At 31.1% G+C, this 11247-nt stretch overlaps 1 protein-coding gene across 1 annotated transcript; it reads right to left on the bottom strand.

Annotated features, from left to right (window-relative positions):
- Positions 1 to 835: 835 nt before the first annotated feature.
- On the bottom strand, positions 836 to 5754 carry LOC132039687 (sugar carrier protein A). The gene is made up of 4 exons (XM_059430188.1): positions 5541 to 5754; positions 3839 to 4158; positions 2448 to 3074; positions 836 to 1539 (listed from the first exon to the last, which is right to left on the bottom strand). Exons 1-4 carry the CDS (start codon positions 5683 to 5685, stop codon positions 1090 to 1092), a joined length of 1542 nt encoding a protein of 513 aa, XP_059286171.1. The 5' UTR covers positions 5686 to 5754; the 3' UTR covers positions 836 to 1089.
- Between the last annotated feature and the right edge of the window lie 5493 nt (positions 5755 to 11247).

Below are 11247 nucleotides of genomic sequence, written 5' to 3'. Positions count from 1 at the left end.
TTCATTTATTATTTAATAAAGGTGTGTAAAGTACACTTTTTTTTTTTAGTAAAAGTGAATGGAGGGAGTACAAGTCTTCTAAGATTGTACTTAAAGTCTCTCTCCGTCTTTTATTTTCACTTCCACAATGATTTCCCCTTAATAATTACAATAATAAATAAAGTGTATATATATATATATATATATATATATATATATATATATATTACTATAATATCTATATTAATTGATGTATAGTTTCAATGGGCTTGAAAAATAACTTGGGGAATGAGTAGTTAATATTAAGGTAAAACAGAAAACAAACTTTCTCTTGGTATGCTAAAATGAACAAGTAAAAGCGAAAATTTATTTTTAATATAGTGGACAAGTAAAAATGAACGGAGGGAGTTAAACTCGTGTCTACTTGGCTTAATTTTACTCTCTCTGTGTTATTTCATGTGTATTAATTTAACTGAACGCAAAGTTTAAGAAAGTAATGAAGACTTTAGGATCTTGTGTACTTAAATTAATGAGGTCCATAATATATCAAAATGTCATTTCAATTTTATGATCTTAAAAAAAAAAAAATTGCTAAATATAGATAGTGACATTCTTTTTTTGAAATAAACTAAAAAGGAAAATAAACTTATAAATTGAAACACATGCGTAGCAATACATTATATGTCTATCCTTGAAACAAGTAAACTCATCTATTTTGTCTAATTTTTGGAGTTATGGTGCAAGTGTGATATTGTATCTGTCAATAATCTTAGCTATATCTTTGTCAACATATCCAACAATAGGTTTACGAGTTCAACAGAACTCAATGCTTTTGGTGTAGAATTAACCTGATATATTTTGGTGTAGAATTAACCTGATATATATGTGCAGGAAACAAGTACAAGTACAGTTAAACATACATTTTCAAACTATCAAGTCTCTCAACTTCGAATCCCACAACGGATAAATTTTGAATTCTCTACTGGCTAATCTTTGGCGAAGGTGGCTTTTCTTAAACACTTTTACATATATATAGAAGACCAAAATTTACATGAACAAGATAGATTTCTCTGTTCTCCTTTCACATTGTTAAAAATGTACTTCTGTTAGTTAAGCATGATTGAGTCCATTGGTGTTGTTAGCTTGTTGATCCTCCGAGACAATTTTCTTCCAAAACCAATGCTTTTCCCAAAGGCGCATCATCTCTTCGATAGGAACACCCTTCGTTTCGGGCAAGAAGAGGTAGATGAAGATTGTCATGACAGTAATCCAACCGGAGAAAAAGAGGAAAATACCGAACCTCATAACACATAAAAGTGAGAGGAAAGATTGTGCTATTGCAAAAGTGAAGAACAAATTCACAGTCACTGTGATGCTTTGGCCTGCAGATCTTGTCTCTAAGGGGAAAATTTCACTTGGCACTGTCCAGCCAAGTGGACCCCATGAATATCCAAAGGCAGCAACAAATAGGCAGATAAAAACCACTACTATAATTGAGTAAACTCTTGTAAGCTCCTTGTCACTACCAAATTTGAGTCCCAAGATTATGGCAACAATAACCTGTAAAGGAAAGCAAGTTATCTTCCTACAATCTACCGATGAATATAACTTCTATACACTGACAGTGCGGAAGAACTTTTACTCCTAATAGATAACTACACAAGGAGAAAGATCGATGTCCATAATTCTAGAAAGATCAAGACTTGCGTGCCTTTAGATCCCATCTTTCTTGATTATGAATCAAGGCAAAAGGCTTGTTCAGGTTTGATCACGATCAGAATAATGAGAGTCTTTTTAGCTTTTAAAAGTAGAAGGGAAAAGGACAATCTGCACCACCATCCTTCCCCAAAGATTTGGTTAGTTTGCATAGATTTATATTCCTTAGGCAATTTTCTTCCATTACGAAAAGAATTTCAGGTAACAATCCACAAAAGTGGGAGTAGTAACCTGGAAAATAAGGTAGTTTACCTGCTACAAAAATTCACTGATTTGTAGAAAAACTTTACATTATCGGTGTATAATAGTTAAATCCTTCGCCGATATATATATATGTGTGTGTGTGTGTGTGTGTGTGTGGAAGAAAAGCTGCTTGTTATGTATTCAATATGCAGTTCTTTAACAAATGTTATTGAATATTCTCTACTAAATTCAGAATAGAAGATTTTTACTGCTTTATACTAAGATTATGTAAGTTTGGTTTGTTTTGTAATTTTTGCATGTAGTTAGATAAGAGTCCTTGTTTCATATATGAATTAGATTACTGATAATGACTAATAAGTATTGGCAATATAGACATGCATACTAGTTTTATTTTATTTTTTTTATTTTTTCCTTTCTTGCTTTATTGATGCATTTCCTTGTTCTTCCCCTTGTTCTTTATTATGAGGATTCTTCAGAAATTGACTAGTTTTATGCCGGCTATCAATCGGGACACAAAAATGTGGATCGAATAATTAGAAGATCTTTACCTGGCAGGTGATCATTTGGATTCCACCGGCAATAAGCAGAATTCGCCGACCCCATCTATCGACTATAGCCATCGACACAACTGTAGATGAAGCAAGAACTGCACCAGTCAAAGCAGAGGAATAAAGAGAGGCCGTTCTTTTAAACCCCATGCTTTGAAACAATACAGGGGCATAAAATAGTATGATGTTAATCCCTGTAAGTATCTGAAAAGTCGGCATCAAAATCGCCATAATTAACTGTGGCCTATTCCTCCTTTTCAAAATATTTCTAAACGGATGCTTAATCGAACATGCCAATTCACTTGCATCCACCATATCTTCGAATTCTGCATCTACATCCTCAGTTCCTCGTATCTTCTCTAAAACTCGCCTTCCTTTTATTTTATTTCCTTGTTCAATTAAGCTGTTTGGCGTCTCGGGAAGAAGCAGGCCTCCAACTGTCATTACAAAAGCTGGTACTGCTGCTAGGCCTAACGAAAGTCTCCATCCCCATGGATGGAGTTTACTTGTTCCATAGTTTACCATGTTAGCTGTGAAGATTCCAAGTGTTGTTGCTAATTGAAACATCATGTTCAGGCATCCTCTTAGGTGTGCTGGTGCCATCTCTGATAAATATAATGGAACTGCCTTCAAGCAGTGACACAAGGTTAAAACATTTATCTAAAAAAATTCCCATACTTGAGTTTATGTTGAATGATCTAACTAGGTATCATGGCAAATATATAGCAGTAACTTTCTATGAGTTTAACTAGTATACACTGAAAATACAGAAGAATTTATGCACGATTAGATCATCTAAAAGATAACTAGAGGTAATTGTCCATTAGTACGCCGGAAAATAAGTCATGTTACCTGCTATAACATGTTAAAATACGCCGATACTGTAAAAATTTGCTGGGAGACAAAGGCAAATACCCATTACAGAGAGATGGTGCGATTTGATTGTTTTTTTTTTTTTTTTTTTCAATTTCATACATTCATTTCCTTCAGTCTTACAAGAAGAAAACATATGTGATTCGAGAAAATTCTTTAAAGCAATCTACCTTTTTGAAGGTAAAGTGCATATAAGCTAAATCCATTTTTTTAATCTTCTGTGCAAATAACAGAATATAACCAACAAGGTCAATGGGTGTTTATATAGCCATCCCGAACTTGCATGAGATTGAGAAATATCATATAATTATTATTGTACAAATACCATAATAGGAGCATGTGACGGGATAAATCCCTTTTTTTTTTTTTTTTTTTTGTACAAATAACTGAATATGTCCGACATGGTCAGTAAGGATTCATATAAACGATCTGAACTTGCTTGGGACTGAGGCCTAGTTATTGTTGTATACAGATAACAGAACAGGAGCATGTGATAAATAAAACTCAAGGGGAATCACCTGGTTGCCAAAGCCAATGCCAACGCCTAACATAATTCGTCCGAATAGAAGCATGCCAAGGTTGATAGCAGAGGCGTTAAGAATTGCTCCAACAAAGAAACTAACGCCACCGCATATTATACTTGCACGACGTCCATGGTTCCTTGTGATAGGAGATGCTACCAGAGATGCAACTAAACCAGCTAAGTACAAAGACGAGGTAAAAGCAGCAAGAACTTGGTTATTGTACTTGCAATAGTTGTTTTCGTGGACGTGCTGCTTCTTTTGGTACACCGAGTAGAAGAATTTACGAAGAAATTCATCCATTGATGTCACTCCCCCTGTTGTGTTACGTGCAGTAGTTAGTGAGGCAAGCAGGTATAGAATAATCGTCGAAGATATAATTAAGTAGATAAAAGTTTGTCTTCTTTGACATGTTTAAACTTTTAGATGACATGGTCGTACAATGCAACATGGTAAAGGAGTAGGAAGATGTCTCGTGTTCGCGCCTCATAACCATCTGTTATCAAAAAGAATTTCATGTGCATTTTCAGGCTTATATATATATACATATATATATATATATATATATATATCGACGCAAGGAGTTTAGGCCAAATCTAAGTCACCGAATCAGTGTGGTGGTCCGGGTGGAGAGGAAAAAAATGAATTGAGCATGAGATCTTTTCCGGAAATATTCCTTTTTCTGGAGAGACAGATGAGATATCTTGATACCGGCATTGTGAAACCACCAGGGACAGGAAAAGAAATTCCAAGGAATCCAAAAAGGTGAAAAATTGGATGAATGTCCAACTCAACAATAATGATGTAGTAGTATGTTTACACTTTAAGTTGAGAATCCACAAACATTATAACAACCTGAAATTCATCTACCCTTCATCTTAGATCTTTTTTTCGAAAGGGAAGATTAATCTCTGATACTTTTACCATTATAATTAGTATAGTTTTTGTTTTATTTGAAAATCCTGAAAGTTCAACAAGTTCCAGAGACTAACTGGAATAGTCAAAGCTATCAATAGCCCCTTCTTCTGGAGGAGGGGTGGGTGTAATTCATTGCTTGGATCGTCTAAAATGTAGCTGCACTTGTATCGAATCCATAAAAAAATGAAATTTCTAGAGGATTTGACATGATGAGTATGCTGACAAAATATGAGTAATTATTCGCTCGTCCTTCTTCCAGTATTAGATATCCCTTCTTTCCAACAGCAAAAAGAAAAGGAAAAGTTCTTTTTAGCACTCTTTAAAGGTATGAGTGTAACTCATTGCTCAAATCCTTAAAACATGTATTTTTTGAAAGATTTGGCACGGTGCTGTGACATTTTTAAAAAATCCGAGCAACATATCTGGGATTATTCCTTCATCCTTTCCCATAGCAAAAAAGAAAATAAAAAAATAAAAAAAAGGTTCTTTCTAGCCCCCTTTTTAGTTGCTTTTCTACATCATCATCAATTTATAACTCTTCTTAGCATATTCATAATTCATATAATCATCACTCAGAGAAAGAACTATACAAAAGGAAAAGGAATAATTCTGTTTAGCCCCTTTTTGAGTTGCTTTTCTACATTTCATCATCATCACTTTATAACTCTTCTTAGCATATTCATATAATCATCACTCAGAAAAAGAACTATACAAAGCTACAGGAAAATTACTGTTTTAACAACTTTTTAAGAATTATTATTATGAAAGAATAATACATCACCTGAAATTCCAATGTCATATCCAAAGAGTGATCCTCCAACAGCAGCAACAATACAAGCTATAATTACATAAAGTGTGAGTTTTCCTTTGTAATTTTCAGCTCTTTCTTTGGTTACACCAATTGGAGCAACTCCTCCTCCTGCCATCTTCAATTTCTTGGCAAAACAGTGAAGCAAAGAGCAGCAATTTTTTCTTAATAGAACACCTTCATAAAATATGTATGTTCTCTTTTTCACTTTATATATATGTGTCTGAGACTTGAACAGTACCTTTTCAATAACAAATCATTAACATAATGAAAAAAGGTGAAAAATCTTGGAAAAGTATATCACTCCCTCGTAATTTATGTGATACCGTTTAACTTGATACAAAATTTAAAAAGGATGCGAAGACTTTTGAAATTTATAGGACCACACTGGGCATGGTGTTTTAGTTGTTTGGCCTACAACAAACCTCATATGAACGATATTTGTGTGGCTACAAATCATTTCATTAACGATAAAAGCGAAATTTTAAAGTTAACTTATTTTTAATTATAGTAAGATGACATTCTTTTTGGGATAAACGAAAATGAAAGAGTGTCACATAAATTGGGACGGATGATTGTTCCGGTTTATGTGATACTTTTCACTTATCGAGAGTTAATTTGACTCATCTTTAAAGCTAAATTGGATCAAATCGACTCAATATTTTGAAAATAAAATTTAAATATTCAGAAACTATATATAAAATACTATAAGATGCCATTCTCTCATGTTAAATACGATGAAAAAATATATTTTAATTTGAGAAGCAAGTGTCACATAATTGGGGTCGGACGGAGGGAGTATTTGTTTAGCTTCAATTGAATAAAGTAAAGAAATACTCTTTCTATCTCAATTTATGTGACATGCTTTTTCTTTTCTTTTTTCCCAAAAAAATATCATTTTTGCTTTATTAAAAAATGATTTAACTTTAAATTTTCATATTTACCCTTAATAAGATAAATATATATAGCTATACAAAACTTATGACTTATTTTAAACTATAAGTTATAATAGTCTTTCTTTCTATCTTAAATTTCATTTTCAGTGAAATGATACCATATAAATTGAGACTAACAGAATATAAGCTTTATTTAAAACAACACATATGAAGAGAAAAGGAAATTTACCTTTTTGGTACCAACGGTGATTGTAAGTGCTATGTACTTCGATTAATATATCTTTGCTCTGGCTGACTCCTCATTTATTTGTCTATCTGTGTGGTTGCTGGTTATGATTCCCTATCTGCCATTTTTGACTTAACAAAGAAAATGGCCAATCTGTAAACATGTGATATAAATTTGCATATATAGCTACTTGATGATGGTAGCGAAAAAATAAATGAAGTGACGTTTGAAGATAAGAAAGTCGTTACTCTTTTTTTTTTTTTTTTTTTTTTTTTTTCAGGTCCTTGATATTTAATTTTTTTTTCAGGTCCTTGATTTTTTAGCTCACTGAAAGTTTGGTACCTGGAAGTTTCTTCTAGCTAAACACTGCAGAGAAAGGAAAAAAAAAATAATCACATGAATGAAATTAAAAATGAGTCTATAACTTTTAATATACTGGTAATGTAAACGAATTTCTACACATTTAAATCACCTGAAAAATAAGTAAGATAATCATCCATAAAAAAGTAAGCCAAGTTAAATGATAGTACTCTATTTGTCCCGTTTACTTGTCCTTCATTTTGCACTTTCCTTAAAAAAATCAATAATTTAGTGTTTATTCTACTACTTGTACTACAATAATTTTGATAATCAGTTATTTAGTGATAAAGATAAAATTGAAAAATAATTAATTCTCTCTTGATTTGATAAAATAAATAAGTAAAAAAATATTTTTTTAATACGCTGAACAATTAAAAAAATAAAAAAATAGTACAATATAATATTTAGAAAAACTAATAGAATCATAAGTTAAATATAAAAAAAAGAAAGTGGAATTGGGGAAAAGGACAAGAATTACGGATCATAGCAAGAAAGATATGTTGATACGGCAAACGTGGTCCATCCAAGATTGGAAGTTTTTCTATTTCCTCTGTCTCGTCTCAATTTAAGTATCTTAATTTAATTAAAAGTTTAAGAAATAAAATGAAAATTTTAAATCTTGTGATTTCAAATTAAGAAAGATGAGTTGGCTATGGACGGTTTTAAAAGGTAGTGGGCAAGAAGTATCCTTAAACTTTTCATATGTAATTCTGGAATTTAAAGTTTGACCTTAATATAAAAAATACCTAGTAGGTAGTCTCACTTTTTTTTCGCACTAAAAGAGCTGCCTATCGTTTATGCCTCTTTGATTCCTACTTATAAATGGGTCTTGTCTTTCCGGCTGTTTTATCATGACTTCTTCCTCTTGTTATTGTCATTAAAATTTTGATATACTTGTCCTTATCCGACTCTCTTTTTTTCCTCGTTTTCTTTTGAGGCGAGGGTCTTTCCAACATACCTCCCTACCTTCCATTTTTAAATCCGACGTACCGTACCAAATAAAACCTCCATATGTGGGATTCTACTGCGTATGTTGTTGTTGTAGTGTTTATTCTAGTAAATTATGTTTTAAAATCTAAATTTGACTACTTGTATACTATAATAAGTTTGATACTAGTTATTTAGAGATAAAGATAAAATTGAAAAATAACTAATTCTCTCTTGATTTGATAAAATGAATAAGTAAAAAAAAAAATTAATATCTTAAATAAAAGAAAACAAAAATTTACAATATAATATTTACAAAAACTAATAGGATCATCAGTTAAATAGAAAAAGATGAGTGGAATTGGGGAAAGGACAAGAATTACGTATCATAGCCAGAAAGATATGTTGATACACAAAACGTGGTCCATACAGGATTGGAAGTTTTTTATTTTTAGCCTCAATTTAAGATCTTATAACGGTTTGAGATTTTTAAAAAGTTATTTTTCTACCACTGAACTAATAGCATACTTTGTTAATGGATTCTCAATTCGTATTTATTATATATATACTAGATTTTTCAATATAAAAAATGCTATTAAATGTATTGGGGTTCAAAACTCCCATATAACAAAAAAAAAGATAAACCCATTAACTAAACACTTAAATCAAATTTTTTATAAGCTATTTTCAGCAACTTATAAACTAAGAAAAACGGGCTCTTACTTCAAATGTTGCATGTGGTGGCTAGGTGGGTCCCACAGAGACATTAGAGATATTTTTCTTTTGAATATTTTGGTTATTTATTGCTTGTAGGACTTGTGAAGTTGTGATGAGGATAATGCCTAGTAACATGGTATTACGTGGCTAAATCTATCTTTGCACAAATTTATTAATGCATACTTGTAGTTTGGTCAGATTTGAGTGTTCCACACATGACATCCTAATTAATTACAGTATTTCTTCCGTCTTATTTTATCAATCTTCCTTGACTAAGACAATACAATAAATTGATAGTTTTCATTCACTAAAAAATAAAAATTAATTACGAATTCTGTCATTAAATAACTCATAGCTAACATGATTTTTTTCTATGATTCATCCCTAACCAGTCATTAAATAAAATTAGCAAAATATTTTGATGTTTAGCGACAAAAAAATTGCTGCTTATTACTATTTTTTTTTTTGCTAATGATTGATGCATAAGAATTATTTTCTTAGCCGATGAAGCTAGAAAATATAACATAAATGCTTTTTTTGTCCCTCTTAAAAGATTACTAAGAGAGTCTAAAGACTCATTTTCAAAGCTAGAAGCCTATATCTGACTAGACAAAACTAGACTAATGAAACTGAGCTTTATATATATATATATATTTTGTTTTTTTTTTTATTCTTATATACAATCAATCATATAAACCTTAAAAAAAATTTACACGTATAAAGGTGTTCCTCATTTTTTGAAAAAAAATATATGCACAATTTTTGAAACAATTTACAAAGAAAATATTGCTGTCAAATTACTAAAGAGTAAAGATGATGACAACTAACTATTTTTGTTAACGTGGATGGATAACATTGGAAACTAGGAAAGTATAAACAATCTTCTGCAAAGTAATTAATTGTATTGATTGTATAAAATTTTCAACTGAACTGAGCGTATACACATTTTAAATAAAAATAATTAAAATAACAAGATTCTGTTGCCAGGTAAGTGGTGAGCATTCTTAGAACTGGTGATTCAGTAAGTGGATGATCCACTATTTGCTCCATCCGATCCTTCCAATGTCTGAATATAGAAAATTAAAGAAAAGAAAAAATACACAAGTTATTCCTTAAATTTATCCATAAATTAATTTACGTAATTTCTTATTTGAAGTAAAATAATTACCCTGAGTACTGATGATGTGACACTAAAAATCATCCTCTATGACAATATTTCAGTGTAACAACTTTGTTTTATGTGAAACCGGTCTTTTATGGTGTGTTATAGTAGTTTGTGTAACAATATTTCATTATAACAATTTAAAACTATCGAGACAAATAATGTTATTATAGAGAGATTTGATTGTAATTTCTTTGCTGGCCGGGAATGGCATGAAAAACGCAAAAAAAGGGACTAAATTAGTTAGATGTCATCTTTCAATATTTTGTATAACAATAAGTTTAGGGGACAACTTTTATATTTTCCCTAAAGAGAAATAAGATTGCTAATATGCAAAAATATCCATTCTACTTATTGTGGCTGCGGGGTGACAATGATCAATGTTCAAATAATGATTTATCATGTATCTTAAGTCTCATTTTATGCGATAAATTTTCTTACTTTTAAAATCTTTAACATGATTGTTCCTAATAACGCAGTAGACATTATATTGTTCACTAGTTATAAAGCTTTTAGTTCAGTGAACCATTCAAAACCGAATAATAATTCTAAAAATTTTAAAAATACCATCCATTGCCTTAACTATTGTTAGATATCAGTAGCTCAGGACCAATAAAAAGTTATTTTAAAACTCTTGCATAACCAATAAGGGATATAACGGGGTTGTACGAGGCTAAGTTTGACGTTTTTTTGGTCCATGTTAGGAGATGATGTGCTCAAGTTGGATGGTAAACGACGTTGCTCATTTCTTTGAACATATGATGTCCTTAATGAAGTAGAAATTATTTTTATTGTGAAAACAAAGGCATAATTGATTTTTCATTTGTTACGATATGGTCTCTCTTTACTAATTATCCATACACCAATGTTACCACAAAACCACCAAAAGGAAAGGAAAAAAGAAAAAAAAAAAAAAAAAAAAACGGAGGAACAAAAGAAGAAAGAAAATTAGAGTTACCTTAATTTATTATGTGTGTACATGCAGCACACTTGAAATAAAGCTCCACATTTCTCAAGGTTGGAAGTTAAATTGCTTCAAATATTATTTGATCCTCTATAATCAAGAAAACACTTATTTTTCTCTTATGGACATTTAACCTTTCAAATAGAAGAAAGGCAGTCGCATCGGCCGCTTCAAAAAATTATTTGGTTGTCTTCTGTAATCAAGAAAGTATTTGTCACGCTGTGACAAGCATTTAACCTTTTAAATAGAAGAAAAATAATCTCATGAACGGTTTCAAAAAATTATTTGATCGTCTTCTGTAATCAAGAAAGCACTTGTATCCTGACGGACATTTAACCTTTCAAATAGAAGAACAAAGATAGTCATACTATTATGTTGATTCAAGAATTATTCGATCTTTTGTATTCAAGAAAGCACTTGTCTCCATG

Source organism: Lycium ferocissimum, chromosome 12, assembly GCF_029784015.1.
Source record: "Lycium ferocissimum isolate CSIRO_LF1 chromosome 12, AGI_CSIRO_Lferr_CH_V1, whole genome shotgun sequence".
Classification (NCBI taxonomy): Eukaryota; Viridiplantae; Streptophyta; class Magnoliopsida; order Solanales; family Solanaceae; genus Lycium; species Lycium ferocissimum.
Note: the sequence above shows the minus strand (reverse complement) of the source record. Positions and strands in the feature narration are given on the sequence as shown.

What these genes read in the sequence shown, in the direction of transcription:
- LOC132039687 (XM_059430188.1), bottom strand. Translation starts at nt 5,685, where the DNA reads ATGGCAGGAGGAGGAGTTGCTCCAATTGGTGTAACCAAAGAAAGAGCT. An exon ending in GCATTGGCTTTGGCAACCAG is followed by an intron (nt 3,075 to 3,838) that starts GTGATTCCCCTT and finishes CACTGCTTGAAG; the next exon opens with GCAGTTCCATTATATTTATC. An exon ending in TCCAAATGATCACCTGCCAG is followed by an intron (nt 1,540 to 2,447) that starts GTAAAGATCTTC and finishes TTTCCTTTACAG; the next exon opens with GTTATTGTTGCCATAATCTT.